Source organism: Mauremys reevesii, linkage group 3 (assembly GCF_016161935.1).
Source record: "Mauremys reevesii isolate NIE-2019 linkage group 3, ASM1616193v1, whole genome shotgun sequence".
Lineage (NCBI taxonomy): Eukaryota > Metazoa > Chordata > Testudines > Geoemydidae > Mauremys > Mauremys reevesii.
This window is the reverse complement of record NC_052625.1, coordinates 10,107,244-10,126,733: the sequence shown is the minus strand read 5'-3', so window position 1 is coordinate 10,126,733 and position 19,490 is coordinate 10,107,244. Positions and strand designations below refer to the sequence as shown.

At 45.7% G+C, this 19,490-nt stretch overlaps 1 protein-coding gene across 4 annotated transcripts; it reads right to left on the bottom strand.

Annotated features, from left to right (window-relative positions):
- Positions 1 to 1,640: 1,640 nt before the first annotated feature.
- On the bottom strand, positions 1,641 to 18,904 carry LAMP5 (lysosomal associated membrane protein family member 5). 4 transcript variants are annotated; one of them, XM_039528418.1, is made up of 7 exons: positions 18,301 to 18,855; positions 17,425 to 17,602; positions 16,922 to 17,094; positions 16,045 to 16,176; positions 15,640 to 15,745; positions 12,332 to 12,520; positions 1,641 to 2,621 (listed from the first exon to the last, which is right to left on the bottom strand). In XM_039528418.1, exons 2-7 carry the CDS (start codon positions 17,480 to 17,482, stop codon positions 2,443 to 2,445), a joined length of 837 nt encoding a protein of 278 aa, XP_039384352.1. In that variant the 5' UTR covers positions 17,483 to 17,602; positions 18,301 to 18,855; the 3' UTR covers positions 1,641 to 2,442. The 4 variants fall into 4 exon arrangements, with proteins under 4 accessions (XP_039384352.1, XP_039384348.1, XP_039384350.1 ...); XM_039528414.1 differs by having other exon boundaries at positions 17,425 to 18,461; positions 18,582 to 18,855; XM_039528416.1 differs by having other exon boundaries at positions 17,425 to 18,457; positions 18,582 to 18,855.
- Positions 18,905 to 19,490: the final 586 nt, after the last annotated feature.

Here is a 19,490-nt window from a genome sequence, read left to right as displayed (position 1 = left end):
TGTTTTCTTTTCACACTTGGATGTAAAAATCACTGAGCAGATGTTTGCAGCTTTACGCCCATTCCTGGCTGGAAGAGTGACAACAAAAAGGAAGGAAAAGGCAGCAGAGGAAAGCAGTGGTGTCAATGAGTGCATACACAACATGCAAGACAGTGGAAAAATCAGGCCCTGGGTTATTTACACTGTGTGCATGAATTCCCAGGATAGCTAACTGAGATCACTTACGAAAGGGCGAGAATCTGCCACCCTTCCATTGAGCAGCACCTTACTTCATGACTAGCCTCATTCATATCAGTGAAGCTGTTGAAGAAGTACGGTGCTAGTCAATGTATGAGAGGCAGAATCTAGCCCTATATATAGGGCTTGAGTCTCCTCAAAGTGGGTGTATTTTAAAAATGTAATTTATACCTCTTTAAGGCCCCTTTATACTTCCAGGGGGGTATAAAGAGGCATAAGAACAGTCATACTGGGTCAAACCAAAAGTCCATCTAGCCCAGTTTCCTGTCTTCCAACAGCAGCCAATGCCAGGTGCCCCAGAGGGAATGAACAGAACAGGTAATCATCAAATGATCCATCCCCTATCACCCATTCCCAGCTTCTGGCAAACAGAGGCTGGGGACACCATCGCTGCCCATCCTGACCTCAGTGTGAAGGAGAACTAGGCCCTAAATATATTATTTTACTATAAAAATCCATACAAATAAGTTCTCCAGTAGTTTCAGGATTTGAATTAATAGTTTGCTTGGCTCATAACATATAATACATAGTACAGGCAGTTCAGGGAGATGTTCTCTAGGTGTTCCTCTTTAAATCAGGTAAAATAAGAAGAGAAAAGTACATCTTGGTTCAATAAATACTGAAATTGCATGAAAAATGGGCGTTTTTCCAGTGACTTCAATGAGAACAGGACCAGGACATTAGTGAAATACCCCATGTCTCATAAAACGCGCAAACAAGCAAACGGCTGGGAGGATGGATGAATTTTTTAGGTCGCATTGTAACATACAAACTACAGTACAGCTAGCCAGTATTGCACCAAAGATACTGCCAACACAAACTAAATCCACCTTTGTATCATTCTACATGCAGTGGTGAGTTGGAGCAGGTTCCCACAGGTTCCCAAGAACCGGTTGCTAAAATTAGACCTCCGTGGAGAACCAGTTGTTAAAGGGCCAGGAGGTGGGCAAAGAACTCCGGTCCGCAGGCCGGACCATCCTGTTGCTCCCAGGATTCCCAGCTGGGGAGGCTGAGGCTCCCCCCGGCCCTTCCCCCGCTTCCCCCCAGCTGCAGCGTGGCCAGCCGCAGACATCAGCTGGGCAGCTCAGCTGAGCTCCGGAGTTGCTTTGAGCTGCCAGCAAGGTAAAGGGGGAGGGGGCTACAAGCTCTAGGGCTGCTGGGGGGGGGGGCAAGTGGGGCAATTTGCCCCAGGCCCTGCAGGGGCCTCCAGCCCCACAAGTATGTCTCCGCCTGCCCCGGCCCCTCCCCCCCCCCTTAAATCAGAACTTTTTATAGGGAACCAGTTGTTAAAATTTTGGCAGCTCATCACTGTCTTCATGTACACCTATATTCAGCCTTATAAACGACCAGTGCTTATAGTCAACCTTTGGTCATTTCACAATAAAAAGGCAAATCAAATTTTATACAGGTATATATTTTAATTCATTTTAAAAATGTTTTACATTAGCTGATAAGAGTTCATATTTTCTGTTACATTGGGTAACAGCTGAAATGATCTGCATAGTAACGGTAACATTTTTGTTTTGTTGTGAAATTGTCAGGTGTAGGTAGCAATGTAACGTTTCAAAGACAATCACAATACGTGCAGGATGCCCAGCCAGAAGCATTTCTTGATTGACTTGCAGTAGCGTGGTGCTCTATATTTTGTGCATCAACAGTTTTGTAAGTGTAACTCTGAAGCAAAAACAAACTTTCCTCTCTCAACCTTAAATGCATGGTCAGTGCCTCAGCTGGTTAAAATCAGCTGACTTTGACTTCACTGGAGCTACACCAATTTACACCAGCTGAAGGTCTGGCCTGGATTTTTCAGAATAAAATGTCTACGTTGTGGCTACTCCTAGAATCCTTTCATTAACTTCCGGGGGAATTTCTAATGTGTTAGGAATGCAGGACATGGCTCTTAATAATGAATACACTAAATTAATGCTTAGAGCAAAACTCGGAGCGGTAAATCTTCACTCCAATACCCAGCTCTTCATACATGTATGGAATGGGAGTGCTGCATATGTGGGGAGAGTAAAATGTTGGGGTTTGAATATGAGAAGAAAATATGAGAAGAGAATGAAGCTTTGACTGTGAAGAGTGTTTTCATCTCCATTTGGCCATTATACTGTAGATATCTCATGTGTGTGTCCTCACCTACAGAAAAAAAGTGCTTTTGCTTTGTCTACCTGATAAGTACTCAGTTTGGATGCATCCTGCCATCTATCCCATGTGTTTGTACTGAGATCTGTCTCGAGGAAGTTGTACCTGGTTGGCTGTCAGTTTGTGGTGGATGTGGTAAATGCAGATGGTTATCACAATCATCAACCCCAATATCAGACCCAAAATTAGAGGCAGGGTTTCTTCTAACTGTTCCCTCTCGTCCACTGGACACTTATGTTCTGCAATTAGAGAGAAAGCGATGATGAAATATTGTAAATATTAACTTGTTCTGTAGTGCAAAATGAACTTTGCCAGTGAAATAAAGCTAACTGAATAATGCTACAGTGAAGTCATCTGTACAGAGTAAAATCATGTTCAGTAGCAATGAAACCAAGGACAAATCAGTAGTTATTGGTGGCTTAACTGTTCTAAAGAAAACTAAAATATCATTGACCACTGCAGGCCCTGGTTCAGGACAGCACTTAAACACATGCTTAACTTTCAGCAAGTCAGGTCTATTTATTATTATTATTACCATAGCACCTTGGTCTGTCTTAATTGTCTTTTTTTATTCTTTAAGTGCCTTCCTTTGCTGAAAAGTGACTGTAAAAATGGCCTCCTGGGGGCTCGTTGTCTCTTGACTCCAAATCACCTTTGTTTGGTTTGCAAATTAAAAAAAAGGTTGGTTGGTTTCTCCCTAACCCCCAGCCCTGTGACTTCACTTCAGGATCTGATAGTGAAGCTGAGTTATGGCCTATTCATCCCTCCCCTTCTATAATCTGGCCCAGTGCAGGGGTATTAGCACTGTAGTTACAGCTGAACGGTGGGGCACGCTTTGATTTCCAGATTAACAGCCCTGGATTTTGAAGTCTTTTATCTACATCAGGGTTTCTCAAACAGGGGTTGCCACTTGTGTAGGGAAAGCCCCTGGCGGGCCGGGCCGGTTTATTTACCTGCCCTGTCTGCAGGTCTGGCCGATCGCAGCTCCCACTGGCCGCAGATCGCTGGTCCGGACAAATAGGAGTTGCTGGAAGTGGCGGCCAGCATATCCCTCGGCCTGCGCCGCTTTCAGCAGCTCCCATTGGCCCGCAGGGACTATCCTGAAGGTGAAAGCAGGTAGTTCAGTCTTTGATCCAGCTCCTCAGCAGGTGTAAACGTCAATAGAGCTATGCTGATTTATACCAGCTGAAGATTTGAACCAGAGTGGTCCCATTGATTTCAGTGAGCCGGAATGTGGGAGTAAAGACACCCTGGATAAGAACTCTGCAGGATCAGGATGAAGATGTGCACTAATGCAAGTGAATCCATGCCCTACAGGCAACAGCCACAATTACTAGATAAATTGCATATGCACAGTTTGAAAGCTCTTCATTTGTACAATGCTTAGTTCAATGGGGCAGGGACCTCTAGGTACAACTGCAATATATAACAATTACATACAAAAAATGTTATTTAGACAGCACAGTCAAGCACTCAAAAGTTAGGAAATGCCAGAATCTGGTTGGTCTGTACAAGCTTAATGTGATGCCCTTGTGCGTAGGCATTATGATGCAGTCTTTAGTTATATGATCACATCATATTTTTTTCTGCAGCCTTATTCATTGAACAAGCTGAACAGCACTCAGGAGGCTGAGTGGGTGCTGCTAAAATTTTGCTGACAGTGCAAATGACAGAAGAAAAAAATTGCAATTTTCAAAAGTCTCTCTCTCAGATTTTCAGGGGGGAAAGAAAAGGCACTTCTCTGGCCCCAGGGTTTTCTCCCTGCCAAACTTCAAATGCCTGCTGCAAACAATGGAGGTGTAGGAGCTTCTCAAATAAAGGTTGTGTGAATCTTAATGGAAAGTGTTAGACAACCTAAATACCAGTTCCCCCCCATTATTAAAGATGCTCAGGCCTGGCACCCTGGTTACCTGACTCCGGAACACAGTCCTCTACCACTAAAACTAAAGGAGAACTCCTCTGAGTGATGTGAATCCCTTATCCTCTATATATACCAGCCACAAGAGGGCATAATCACCCACCCATGCACAAATCCAGGCAGTTAAAGCAGGGACCTTGCTCAAATGGAATTCTGACAACTTAAACCAGCTGAGAATCTGCCACTTATTGCTGACACACTCCTCATTTTATTACCACTCCTTTGAGCTACTGAGGCTCATAAAGCAACCATTCAAAACTCCGGCTACAAAAAGCAGCTGGCCATGGAGAAAGGGGCTAATCTATCTGGGGAAAGAATTCTATTATTAAGCTTTTTAAAAACAAAAACAAAGGCGGCAAGAAAAAACATTGATGTGAAAAGTATTTTAGCCGTCTCCTTTTCAATTCAATCCCTGCACTGTTTTTGCCAGAACAGTGATTAATCACCAGTTCTCTGTTAAAGACACGGCCACAATTGCTGCAGTGCAGTTAAAAAAAGAGGGAGGAAGTGGCTGCTGGTTATTAGTCAGGATTCAAAAATTGATGCCAGTGTTTGGTTAAAAACACCCCTTCCATCGAATGTCCGTCAGGATCCCGTTGGAATGGTGTTTCCAACCCACAGGCGTATGGGCACACAGGCATTCCGTGGTGCTGAACCTGCAAAGGCTAGCGTGGAGAGCAGAGTTGAGTGTGGAGAGGAGCCAAATAAGGGACACAGAAGCCAGAATTACATCGCTCCAGTGGCCCTAATGACCTATGCGAGCAGCGCAGAGGAGCTGCAACCACTCTGTGCCCTTGTCTCACATTCAAAGAATTTAGGCCCAAATCCTCAATGATTTTAGGTGCCTAAATCCCATGGGAATCAGCTACTGTGTGCATTGTGAACAGTTAGTTTACAAGGTCTGCTGGCTTCAACAGCAAAGCTCGTAAGTTCCCTGCATCAGACCTGTTCAGCTCACCGGACCTCCACACGTCACTGCCAAAATCTTAATGCCCTTGTCCCCGTACTGAGCAGATCACTGGTTGCCGGACATATACACCACACTGATCTTTAACATCACATCTTACAACGTAACCAGATTTTCCGCTTCACCTGCTCAATGCCACCATGTCAAACATCTCAACTCCCTTATTTTTAATTCATTTTTTCCAAACTAAGCCAAGCATGTCCTCTGCAATGAGAACTGTTTACAAGCCGAGTTGTCAACTCAGATGTCAACTATTATTTTAAGCAGAAAAAAGTCACAAGAACATTGTAACAGGAAATATGTATTTCTTGCAATGTTTGCGTAAGTGTAATGGGTGAAAAGAAATTGATCGCTTAAAAAAACCCTTATTGTATAACAAGTCCATAATTTATCCCAAAGGCAGTAATCTATCAGTTTTTTCATACTTGATAAGAAGCAGACAATGATAACAGAATGCTAAGAATTATATGATTCTTGTCTCTTTAAACCCAGCCAATCAACTGGTTCAAAGTCTGTAATGTTCTTAATCATCACAGCCTATTGACTGAGGGAGCTTCCTGGGAGAAACTGATAGGCTGCCTGGCCAATGAGGTTGCTTTGTACATTCCTACGGGATCTATGGATGAAAAGTGCTTTATAAGAGCAAATAATATTGTTATTATTTATTAAGTCATTTTAATTCACTCTAACTCAACCCAAAGAAAATCTATTTAGAGCCCCAGGCCAAAACCCAAGGAAGTCACTAGAAAGATCTCATTGACTTCAGTGGGCATTGGATCATGCCCGGTGAGCTTTGCAAAGCATCACACTATATTTGCTTTTGCTTTACTCTGAGCTTCTCTATTCTTATTGTAAATCATATTGTAATTAGCCCACTTCAGTCTCAGATTGTCGGTTGTGGAATTTCCTGTAGACTGTCCTGGGGAGGCATCACCTTCAACCTCTAAGAAGAGACAGTGGTGGAAGAGTGTCTGGTTAGTTCAGTCAAAAAGGATTGGGGAGTCATCTCCCCTGGTTGTGTTTTGTGCATGGGTAAGTCTATAGATCACAGAGTGAGAACTAAGCTCCAGGGAGCTACATGACAGGTGTTAGGGGGTGTGGACGTTCCATAAGGCCACACAGACTGAATGCACACGGGGAGCAAGTGCTCAAGATGGCCCCCGGACCCAAGAGTGAGGATGGATGGAAAAGGTCAAAGACTGCTCTCTGGATAAGAGCTGTGGAGTTCTTTGGTGTGTAGGTGAAAACGGGCTGGTTAGGGGGAAGAAAAAGAAACTAATGCAAATTACTTCCCAAATCCTTTGTGTGGCCCAAGAGGGATCTTGCCCTTCTGTGACTACCAACCACTGGGTCAACGGAGAGAGAGAATGGAGTGGAGTGCAGTGGGGAGGGAGTTCCACAAGGGTGGGTTTGTAAGGTCATTAGCAAGGCTGTCTCCCTATCCTGCACAGGTGAGATTTTCAGCTTGATGAACATGTTCCTTTCCTTGACTGACCCTTCTATTCACCATTTCAGAGTGGGACACCAAGGTCTTGGCTGATCAGTGGACTCAGAGAGAGTCACAGAAAAATAGAAATGGAGAGCTGGAAGGTCGTCTAGTTGAACCCCTTGCTCTGAGGCAGGGCAAAGTAAACCTAGACCATACTTGACAGGTGTTTGTCTAACCCAAGGATCGGCAACGTTCGGCATGCAGCCTATCAGGGTAATCCGCTGGCAGGCCATGAGACAATTTGTTTACATTGACCGTCCACAGGCATGGCCCCCCGCAGCTCCCAGTGGCCACAATTCTTCATTCTTGGCCAATGGGAGCTGTGGGAAGCAGCAGGCTGCAGGGATGTGCTGGCCGCCACTTGCTGCAGTTCCTGTTGACCGGGAATGGCAAACCATGGCCACTGGGAGCTGCAGGGGACTGTTCCTACGGATGGTCAACATAAATGAAATGTCTCATGCCCCGCCAGCGGATTACCCTGATGGGCCATCTGCCAAAGTTTACCAATCCCTGGTCTAACCTGTTCTTAAAAACCTCCAATGACAGGGATTCGAAAGCCTCCCTTGGGAGCCTATTCCAGAGTCAGGATGTGGCCATGTGACCGCATGTAACGGAAGACAGGTGAGATTTAAGCAAGATGCTATGGAGCCTGATTGCTCACAGAATAAATAATCATACTTTGCATTTATATAGCACCATTCATCCAAGGAGAGCAAAGCACTTTACGAGCACTGAGACTCACACCGCCTCTCTGTGGTAGGTAAGTGCTAGGACTCTCCTCTTCCAGGTGGATGAAACAAGGCATGATGCAGAGGTAAAGGGACTTGCTCAAAATGAGCGGAGCAGTGGAGGACCCAGCAATAGAACCCAACCCTCCTAGCTCCCCAGCCCCTGCCCTCAGCGTTGGACCACAATCTTAACAGTGGACCAGTCAAAAAATTTCAGCTGGAACATTCTCCCATCAGAAAAGAGGATTTCGTTGAAATCAACGTTTTCTGCAGGAAAATCAAAATGGAACGTTTCAATTCCTATCAAGATTAACTTCTGAGTTTGCCTAAGCCACTGGGGTGTCTCATGGGAGCTGTAGTTCTGGGTCCCTCATGCCCATATTCTCACCTATGGGCCCTACTCTCTGGCTGGCTACACAGCTTATGATGCACTATGGTATCTCCCTGTGACTGTAACATTACAGTGCATCATGAGTCACATAATTCCCATGAGTGACATTACACGTGCTCATTGAGGGGAGAAGACCCACCCCCCACTCCACAAATCTCCTTTCCCACAGTAGCAGGGAAATTCTTTTGGCCCAGTTCAATAAAGCACAAAAGCACATGCTTAGCTTTTAAGCATGTGAGTATTCTCATTGAAATCAGTGGGATTTGTCACACTTAAAGTTAAGCATATGCTCGAATGCATTTCTGGATCAGGCCACAGTGCCCACCACCTTGCAGGATGGAGCCCTTTTGTAAGCAAGAAACAACAACTTGTCCTTCTTGTCAGTTTTTTTTTTTAAGCCAGTTGCTCAGCAAACAAAGACTGTCTGGAATACAACCCCCACCCCCTCCAACTCAATGGTGAGCACTGGTGTTTATACTTTGGGAGGCAGGCTACTTAGATGTGGTGTCATTTATATACCTGCACCCTAAAATATATATGCATGGTCATTTATTCCTTAGGAGCGTCATATTGTCAGAGGAAGAACAAAGTATTTATTGTGTCATGCCTTGGCTTCTGTGGGGAGTGCTTAGCCTATACTCAAGAGAAGGATAAAAACACATGGGCTGATTTTCTTCTCATTTATGCTGTTTACTCTGGTATAACTCTGCTGAGTAATTCCTGACACACACGCAATGTAAGAGAGATCAGAATCAGGCCGCCCTACAACTATGCCTTGTATAAGTTGATAGTAGGATTTTTTTTCCCCGTGAGTACCTATGCTGTTCAGGATAATGGCTAACATGCAAATTTGCTTGTTCAGCCTTCTGTATTAGAACAGACATCAATGAGATAAAAATTAGAAAACAGTTCCCCTACCCATTGCCCCAAACCAGCAACATATAGGGCCACATTCAAAGTTGCTGGAAAGATTCCCATTGACTCTGGATTTTTGCCATGATGGGCCACATCTGCAGAAATGTTCAATGCTCATATGTGGCTAGATTTTGAAAAGAACTTAGCACCTTTGAGGTAGGTAGGTACCTCTGTGGTGCCTTTGAGGTAGGTAGGTACTTCTGTGGTGCCTCTAACTCACAGCCTCCAGGTCCCAATTCCACCCCAGTTCCCACCTCCTTAGTGCTGTGTGGGGACATGTCTTCTTTATAGGATTACTGTTTTTTGGTTTCCCCTTCCTTTATGGGACTTAGCTGTACAGTATAAGTATCTTTATACCAGTATAACTGTGTCCATATGAGGAGGTTGTTCTGCTTTAACTAGACTGGTATTGTTAAAACAGTACGGTTATACTAGGGATAGGAAAGCAGAGGGCCACATGGCAAATATAGGCTGAACAGAACTGGTTGAAAATGATCCGTATAGTCATCCCAAAAAAGTGGGCAATTTTTATTTCAGTAAGAAAACAAAAACTGAACTTTTTTGGTTTGTTGGGGGAGGGTTAATTTTGGGTTTCCTCCCCCCTTCCTTTTTTTTTTCAACTGAAATTTTAAAAGAAAAATCTGTTTTCAAAACAGGTCATTTTTTGTCACAAAAAAAAGTTTCAAACAAAAAGCGTTCAACCAGCACTAGTGTTGGGAGTAGGACAGAAATAAAGCAATGAATATATTTGTAAGGGTTGAGGGAAAGGGCTTAAAGACACATATGTACTGAACGTGTAATAGACATTCCGTTGGGTTGGTTAACCAGTAACAAAAGCTACAATTCTCTACAAAATTCTGTGGGACGGTTCATAAGCCAATTCGTCAATGGTGAGGACAAGAGTTCTCGCTATTTAATTCATACTGACATCTCTGTTTTAAAAGGGCACCGGTCCTCCTGCAGATAAAAGTCTCTTCAGATTTAGCAGAGCTCTTTCTCAATTCTAACATATTTTAAAGTATTGTTCATAATTAATAGAAATTTTACCAAATGTGAAATTAATGAGTTGCAAAGGAGCAGACTAATTACTGTAATTTAAGACTAGCGGGAGATCCCGAGCTGAACAAATAATAATAATGCACAATTTATAGTTACATATATAGTCCCACGTATGTAATAATGACATGCAAATGATAAATGGCAGAACCATTTGTTAAATTGTGGAGCTATGTGATAACTTACATCTGTCTGGCATCTCTGACCACCTCATCTGTACTCTGCCTGCTGTTTACTTTCCCTTGGGACTAATTCAAACAGCCATCATTCAAACAAAAAACCCTCACAAGTTTGCCAAATAAATATTACCTCTTTTCCTCAAAAGATAGAATTCCCACATGCAGTTACAGTGTCCCTAGACCTAGCCTGGGTAGTGTCGAGTCCTGGACAAGTGACTCGTTTACATGCCCATTATGGTTCAAAGAGCCACGTTGTGCCATTAGAAAATCAGGAAAGGCCTTTGGTGACAGGTGGAAGTGCTGGTTGCTGGCCTGCTATGGGACGAGATAGCAGACTTTACAACTTGGATATTATGTACAGACAGAAAAGCTAGACTGGGTAATTTTAATAAGAATTTGCATATTTTAGTTATAAATTTTCCCCCACCCCCGAGGCCTGTTTACTTGTACCCATCACACTAGAAAGAGTCAATTTGCAGGTGGAGGGATACAAAAAAATAGCATCTGAAAAGTGTCAAAAAACCTCTCTGAAATGTCTCTAATATTTTTTCCTGTAAAGTATGTGGTCTATACAGAATACATGGTGGTATGGCATGGTATAGAGGATTTATTTGCACCTATAGAGAAGACAAATAATTCACTCCCATCTTCACTATGAGTAATGCAGCCATCTCTAGCTCCAGCTGAGTCAGGGCCTGTAACCACGTATGTTCGCTATGTAATGTAGGGGAATAGTACTTGTGGTAATAAGCACTGTGCTTTGCGGTAAGTGTTTGTATTACTACACTGTGAGCTATTGCCCACAGGTAGAATTACACAATTCAATATTTTAAATGTTACGTTTGACAAGTAACGCCACCCTTTTCTAACCACCAGTTAATGAGTAACGGATCTGGCTACTCCATATATTATTGACTTCACTTTCCTTAGAAATAATGATATTATTAATTAATCCAGTAAAGCTGGAATTTGCAGGGGACTGATCCTAAAATACTAACTCAGGCAAAATGACCGTTGGTCCAAACGAAACCTCTATTTAACGTGGTATAAAACTGGAGTAGCTCTAATTCAGTCGGTGGCATGACTCCAGAGGAACACCAGATAACAGAGCAGAATTTGGCTCTCTAGGAGTTTTGCCTGAGTTATAAGACAACAGGATCAAGCCTCATAGAAATATCTTGGATGAAATCCTGGCTGCATTGACATCAATGGCAAAACTCCCATTGACTTCAATGGGGCCAGGAATTTACCCTGTAAGTATTAATATACTGAGTGTTGAACTAAGCATTTCAGGTACAAACATACGTGCAGCAATAAATAAATTAATAAATAAAAGCCACAGTACAATGTGCTAACAGCAGATTCTGAACAAAAATAAAAGCAGAGAACAATACAGTTCTGACAATATTTTCTGTTAAACCAGGTTTTTTTTATCATAAAGTTGACCCAATCAAAAAAAAAAGTACAAAACACAGAAGCAGCTTCTGTCTATTCTATATTTTTAAAAATACTACCTTAAAAGAATTAAGTACTGAAAAGTGAGGAAATGATGGAGTTACCCACCCATCTGTAATTTTCTGCCTGTGAATTACAGGACACTGACTAATTACATGACCTCCGACTACTTTTCCTGCAGGTTCCCTGCCTCGTTCAGTGCACAAGATGGACGGTACTCAGTGGCAAGGACAACTGTTCAATATTTCTTTTTATCTTCATTGTTCAGTGGGAGGGTCCATGTTTCATTTGCTCCACACCCTCCAAACACTGCATTGAATAAGGATTTCTTTCTTTAGTGGCTTTAGTATAGCATTTATCACTACAGATTCTGTGAACCTCAGAAACATTAATGAATTTTATCCTCACCAGACCCCTATGCACTTGGGAAGTGTTATGAGGGTGATTTTACAGAAGGGGGATTGAGACACCGGGAAAATGAGGGACTTGCCTGAGGTCACACAGGAAATCTGTAGCAGAATTGAGGATTGACCCCACATCCCCAGTCCAGTGCCTTGACCACAAAACCATGTTCCTCTTCCAGATCCCTGCTGGATTCACAATACGCCATGCAACAAATGCAGTTCTCTGGACCACAGACCAATTCATCAGTAGCCCCCAACCACTTCAGCACCTAATTCCCAGGAGGAGTTTGGAAGCAAGGATCATGCTGAACGTCCCAATAAAAGCCTGATCCCGTATAGACTGCACATTCAAAACTCCCATTGATGTCACTGGGAGTTTGGGGTGTGCAAGGGATGCAGGGCTAGGCCAGAGATTAGGCTCAAAGTGATTTTGCCACACGTTCCTACCTTCGCTGAAGACAAAGTCAGCACTGATGTCAAAGGGCTGAATGCGGACTTCTGACAGCAAGAGGATTACGGTTCTCTGGTGATCGCTGGTGATGAGGGAGATGGTCTGCTGAGCTTGGCATTCGTAGGATTTCCCAGCGGGGGTGAGTAAGGCAGAAAGGTGGTGCGAGTTGGCTGTGTGCTTGCCAGCTGTTGAGACCACATAAACAGCAGTGAAACAGTTAGACCCCAAAATCTGGCAATTGCCAGCGTTGCTAAAAATGCTAACCCTGTGGAGTCAAGTATCAGAGGGGTAGCCGTGTTAGTCTGGATCTGTAAAAGCAGCAAAGAGTCCTGTGGCACCTTATAGACTAACAGACGTTTGGGAGCATGAGCTTTCGTGGGTGACGAAGTGGGTATTCACCCACGAAAGCTCATGCTCCTAAACGTCTGTTAGTCTATAAGGTGCCACAGGATTCTTTTCTAACCCTGTGGAGATGTGCCTGGATTGCAGGGAGGTGGGCATGTGCTTTCATAAATCGATGGCTAGACTTGGGGCTGCATTGTGCCTTCTAAACAACACAGAACTCTACTAGGAACTGCGGCAGAGCCACTCCTCCCCCCCCCCAACCCCGGGGAGCTCCAGGCAGCATTGTGGGAACTCTCCAGAGAGCAGAGTACGGCCACTGCACCAAGCATTAGGAACATATACTTCCCTCCATTCCCAGTGTAAAGGGGAGACATTGCTCCGCCTTTCTCAATCAGTGCAGTGATGCTAGCAGTGCTGGCCACATAGCGGGCTTGATTCAAAGCCCATTCAGGCAAATGAGAGGTTTTTCTATAAATTTCAGTGGCTCAGACCCCCTATTCCCAGCACACAGGCAACAGCAAGGACTGCGGTTACACGTAGCCTCTGTACTGGGTGCCAGGAAAAAAAAAAAGCTCGAGACACTCAGTTCAGGACTCAACCTAGCTCTTACTGCGTTTCTTGGAAATAAAAAAAAAAAGATCATTGGCCAAGTGGAAATAAGGCAGAATTTTCTCATTATGTCAAACATATTTCTGCATACAAAGACTGTGCATGGAATGACTGTGCATGGACTGTGTATGGAATGATGAATAACTTCTGCCTTTCTGATCATCTGCAGCCCTTGTGTTCATCATTAGGTTTCACATAATAGAGAAATAGGGCTTCATATTTGCTCAGTGTGTGATGGTTAATGTGTGTGTGGCTGTGTATTAGAGGCATGCAAAATAGTCACGACAAGATGAAAAATACTCAGAATTCAAGGTTGTACATTACGTTACAGGCTCAATTATGAGAGGTGCATTAAGGTATGCAAACCCTTTTGGCGTGAACTGTATTTTTGAGTTAAAATGCACCAGTTTTCAAACCTAAAACTCGATGTTCTTTGTAGAAATGGGTAAATGTGCCTTTTTTCCCCCAAAGTGAAGCCAGCATTCCCATTGACAAAATGGGAAGCGTGATGTTATTCCACATTTAATATACTGGCCATTTTATCAAAACCAAGAATTAACGGGCGTGCAACCATTGTAAAAAATAAGGCCCCAATCCTGTATGAGAGTAACTGAGCCGCCAGTCTCTGCCAGATTAGAGCCTTACAGGGCGAGAAGTTTTATGTGACTATCTGCAAAACAAAAATGGTGTATTTTGTACCGCTTACATGCGTGTTTATAAACACACAAATTCCATATGCACTCCCTGCACTTACAGGAGAAATGTGTTGCAAGTCGGTTTTTTAAGACATCTCTGAGCGATGTGCATGGAATTGTGGATGTCCCCATATTACAGAATTATTTTCAAATGTAACTGAACATGTAGAATGTATTTCCCCAGGGTTTTGTGCTTGGAAGAGAAATGAACTGCTGGTGGTTAAGAATGATAAACATGATACCTAATTGAAGCCAAATAGTGTCTGAAATATTCAGAGGTAGCGGCAATTATTAGGACAGAAAAGGATAGCTCTGCCTTTCAATTTATTAAGAAAATGGTGAATCATAGAATATCAGGGTTGGAAGGGACCTCAGGAGGTATCTAGTCCAACCCCCTGCTCAAAGCAGGACCAATCCCCAACTAAATCATCCCAGCCAGGGCTTTGTCAAGCCTGACCTTAAAAACCTCTAAGGAAGGAGATTCCACCACCTCCCTAGGTGACCCATTCCAGTGCTTCAAGTTCCCCTCAATACCATCCCACTGAGATGCCTATGGTTCATGTACCGGAGTTGGACGGAAAGTATTAAAAGAAACAAACTCAGATGAGTGAAGGAGGAAAGATTGAGAAATGAAACAAAAGGTGGGAAGAAAGTGTGTGTGTGTGTGTGTGTGTGTGTGTGTGTGTGTGTGTGTGTGTGTGTGTGTGTGTGTGTGTGTGTGTGTGTGTGTGTGTGTGTGTGTGTGTGTACAGCAGCACCAGTGCAATCCCCTCTGCCCCAACATCAGAAAAGAAAACAAGAGGTAAACGTCCATCCCTTATTACCATTTAAGTGATTCAGTCCAAAGATGGTTTCCTTCAAATTAACCGCACATAGAACCTGAATCCTGTTCCTACTGAAGTCAATTGCAAAACACCCACTGATCTGCCTGGGAACAGGATCTGGTACAGCAACTGCCAGCCGCAATGATCAGTGGTGGAGGAAGAAACTGAGGTTCTAGCAAAATGTGAGAGGTGGGCTCTAGGGACTGCAAATACAGGCATTTTCCTATGCTCCTGAATGCCGTGTAGACCTGCCGCAGTCCGCAATAGCGGATGCAGAGAGGGGATGAAGACTGGGGGAGTTTTCCAACCTTGGTTAGAAAACGCGCCGAATTCACCCCCCAACGACGGAAACGTTGTGTTGTTTAAGCTTTGCCTGGCCTAGCAAGCAGATTGGGGGAAATACGGTTTTCTCGCCGCGGCAAGGAGAATAGCTGGTGAGTGCCAGCAAATTGTACCATAAATCAAATAAAAACGGGAGGGGATCAGTGTAGCAGTTAGGGGGGGAAATGAGTTTGTCCCCATGTTCCTTCTTTATCTATCCGTGCTCCAGGCGGGGGTGGATCGTTGCATTTCATGGGCACGGCCCATCCGCTGGGAAGAACGGACTATTTAGCTGCAGACCGATATTTTATCTGTAATTAAATTGGATTTTACTAAACACTCCTCTTGATTTCAGCAGACAGCCCAGCCCCCTCCCGCTTTCCTCCCGGGGCCCCGAACATCTCAGGGACTGGTTCACTTCCCCCTTTTTTATTTTCATCTACAATAAGGGTCCCGGGGACAGCAGCCCCTTGGCCGGCGGGGAAAAGGTCTTTTCCAGGCGGCACTTACGATTGACGGCATCTTTGAAGTAGGTTCGCTCCGAAGAATCATAGACAAACTGGATCTTGTTCATTTTCCAGACCGCCTCTTGCCTCTTGGTTGTGTTGTGGCCTTCCTGCCAAGACACCATTTTAACAAGGCCGTTTCAGTCAATGAACTCCCCTGCCATTCAAATGTACAGCTCGCGGCGTTTTCATAAGGGGTGTGGGTCGGTTTTTACAAGGATCGCATCTCACTGAACACACACCGAGCGCGGGATTTCCCTGCTAGTGGGTTTCCCTGCGACTCGTTCAGATGAAGCCGAATTTAAGACTCCGGGCTGGTTTCGGTGGCATCAGATGTCCTCGGTTTTTGGTGAAAAGGGAAAACAAAAAGCAGGACCCCGAGGCACCCAGCAATTGCCCGGTCACTTACCTTTACAAAATACAGCTTGAGGGTGTAAACTTTGTCTAGCCAAGAGATTTGGAGCTCCGATTCGGTAGTGCCACATTTCCCCTTCACTTCTGCTCCTCGGGCAAGCGGGATCTCAGCTTCTTCTGTTATCAGCTGAATGCGCAAACACAGCACACGTTCAACAACCGACAAGACAGGCCGGGTGCCCAACCCCACTCCCAACGGTTAATGATTCGGGACAACAGAAGGGGATCGTTTACATGGGCTCCGATATAAACTAACATCAGAAAAAAGTATCGGGGGTAGCCGTGTTAGTCGGTATCCACACAAACAACCAGGTGGCACCTGAAAGACTAACAGATTTATTTGGGCATAAGCTTGGGTTAAAAAACCCTCACTTCTTCAGCTGCAGATGTTATCAGAAAAAAAGGTGTCCCTTCCCCCCAAACCCAAGCAAAAAATATGCCCTTTAGGGCAGGCGCAAGAAGGGGAACATACAGTAATGCGGATACTTTTGCCTATAGGGAAGCGGGTTCTTTCCTGACGCTATTTCGCGGCACCGACAACTTTCGCTGTCCAAAAGCATCAAACGCAGCTGCACTCGCTATTCTTAACCATTTGTGCTGGCAAAGCTCCTGGACACAGAGCGGGGTTTTCAATCAGCATCGAGATCTTTTCCCCTGAATGGCGCTAAAATACGGTTGGCTCGCCAGATGCACGGGTTTTTGCATTATCTTGCGGACAGGCAGTGGAGTAATTAGCGGGACGGGCTGAGAGCTTCATTTTGAGCATGGGACATTATGGTATTGGCTACGCGACCATACCAGGTCCTTTTCTAAAAGATCAGCCCCGCGAGTCGAACGCGGGACCCCACCCAAGAAACCCAAACCCCTCTTACGTCGACATAATTGCTGGCCGACACATCGTAAGGGACCATCAGTTTGGCTGCGAATTCGGCCATCAGACACGTGGTGCCGTTGTCCCGCACCACAAAAATGTCCTTTTCGGGGCTGGTGGAGAGCCCCGAGAGGTTCTCCACTTCTTGCTCGGCCCCGATGCGAGCCATGGCATCTGCGGGAACAAAACAGATCCGTGGAGACACCCGGGTCTTGCTGGCGGCTCCGTGCTCCGCTGCGGAGCTTGCAGCGCCGTGGGCAAAAAAAAAAAGGGGACCCCCTTTGCCCGGCTCTTCTGCAGCCAAGTACCCCATCCCCACCCCCACTTAAGCCCTTGGCATGAAATGAAGCGGCTTAATTGCAAGCCCTTCTCTGGGCCAGGCACCCGCTGTAACGCGTCCCCACGCGGGGCTCCCAGGCAGCCGCCCGGGGACGCTCGGAGCTCCCCACTCGCGCGCGCATCGCCAGCGGAGCCGCAGCCCCAGTCCGGCTGAGCGCTACTCACGGACTAGGCACAGCAGGCCCGGGACGCGCAGCAGAGCGGCTCCGAGCCTCACATCCATGCTTCTCTCGGCCGGGGAGTCCTGTCGGGGGCCGGGCTGCGCGGGCGGAGAGCGAGCTCCCGGCTCTGGCGCTGCACGGGCGGGCTGCGAAATGCACCGAGCTGGCAGCGTGGCAGGGAGCTGGGGGAGGAGGAAGGGGCTAGGGGGGTGGGGTGGAGGAATGCCGGGTGGGGGAGCTGTCCGAGGGATCCCCCGCTGCAGCACAAAAGCAGAGGCTAGTTCTGAGCTTTGCCCCTGGACCGGCTCGTGCCCGCAGCTCTGCAAAGGGATCCAAACGCTTCGCCTGCTGGGGAGACTTAATGGCACGCGTAGGAGCATGGGCGGGGGAACCGGGACGCCTCCTCGGGGCTCTGCCACTACATTTCCTGGGGCTCCGGGGAGCCTGTGAAGGATCCTGCTTCTGCCCTAGACAAGAAACTGCGACGGGCAGACTTGGAGCCGGGCCGTTGCTCTATAAAACGGGGTGTCGCAGCACTGCGGTGCTACCCATGTGCTGCCCCCGTGGCCCTCGCTCGCTGTAATTGCGCTCACAGCAAGTCGAGGCCTCTCATGGTGTTTGTTTGGTTGGTTGGTTTTTGCATAGGCTCCGCCACTGATTGCCCCCAAATAGCCTAAGGGCGGAGAGTACAGCCCCGCCCTACTCTTTCAATGGGCCACCTCTAACATGGCTGCAGCGGACACGATGGGCGCTGGGATCTGGTTTGTGGTGGGGCTAAAGGAGTCATTCCTTGTGCTGAAACAGCCCTCGTCCCTCTGTGCAGGCAGCGTAACCAGCAGTCAGCCCGATCCCGCCTGGGCACAAGAACAGGGCCGGGTACCTCAACGGAGTTACTCCAGCTGGCGATCCGAAGTTGGCACCAGGTGCTTATTAAGCATTGACCACAAGCTCTGTGTCCTCAAAGACACCCACTGAGGTTTAAGACTTTCACCTGATTTCTTGGGGGGAAAAATGTAACCGATCTCTTCCAGGAGTGCCTGGCTTTTGAGAGAGAGAAAAAAGTCCCAGTTAAAACAGATTCAACTGATCCCATGTTGGAGGGAAAGAAGAGATCGTCAGCATTTTAGATGATTTTTAAAACAATAAGTGCTATGACTGTACCTTGATAGAAAAGTCAAGATTTGCCAGGCAAAAGATTGGCTGAAGCGAACCACTCGTTCTGTTATGGACAGTGCTGCAGATAGCAGGAGACAGGACTAAACTGTGCAGTCTGCTGCAAAGAGCAACTTCCCTCAATTATTTGCATTTTCCTGGCCCCCGTTGCTATCCTCGCTAAAAGTAGATTGTGCTGGGATTCATTACCACTGGGCTTATATCAACAGAGAGAGAGAGTCACTGGATTCTCCATCATATGAACTGGGCCGTCTCCACCGGTGTCACGTGGCAGTGGTTCACTGAAGTTAATGAAACTAAGCTGATGTCCAGCAGCTGAGGATCTGGCCCAGAGACTCGATCTTGGGAAAGGAGACAGCATTCTAGGAAGGTGCGGTTAAAAGGCAGCCGGACACATCTGATAGAGCACAGTCACCCTTAGGGGCCTGCTAGTGAACACTGCAAAATGGTGTTCGTTCCAATCCCCTGTTTTCACATGTTCCTACAGTATATTTCTGAGCCATTCATCTTTTTTACTTGATCTGTCATATGCTTGATCTTAGCCCAGAGGTGAAGTTTTCTACAAAGCTTGAGCAAAATCCTTTCAACCATGTTTTAGCTCGGAGAGGATGAGAAATGGTTTGCTTTTCCCCATAGGAAAACATTCTAACTACACTTGAGAGAGTGTTACAGCAAAAAAAAAAAAAATAGCTGAAGATTGAAACCTGCAAAAGATTGAGAGCCAAATCCAGCACCCACTGAAGTAAATGGGAAACCTTCCGGTGACAGTCAGTGAACACTGGATCAGGTTCATGGGTCCAGATCCACAAAGGTATTTAGATTCCTGAGGCCCTTGATTTCAATGGAAGTTGGGAGCCTAAATACCTTCGTGGATCTGGGCCATAGTTCTCATGAACA

Coding starts and splice junctions, on each gene's coding strand:
- LAMP5 (XM_039528414.1), bottom strand. CDS start 17,800: ATGCTCCTACGCGTGCCATTAAGTCTCCCCAGCAGGCGAAGCGTTTGG. Junction 15,746..16,044: donor TCAAGCTGTATTTTGTAAAG/GTAAGTGACCGG, acceptor GTGTCTTGGCAG/GAAGGCCACAACACAACCAA. Junction 12,521..15,639: donor CTTCAAAGATGCCGTCAATC/GTAAGTGCCGCC, acceptor TGGTCTCAACAG/CTGGCAAGCACACAGCCAAC.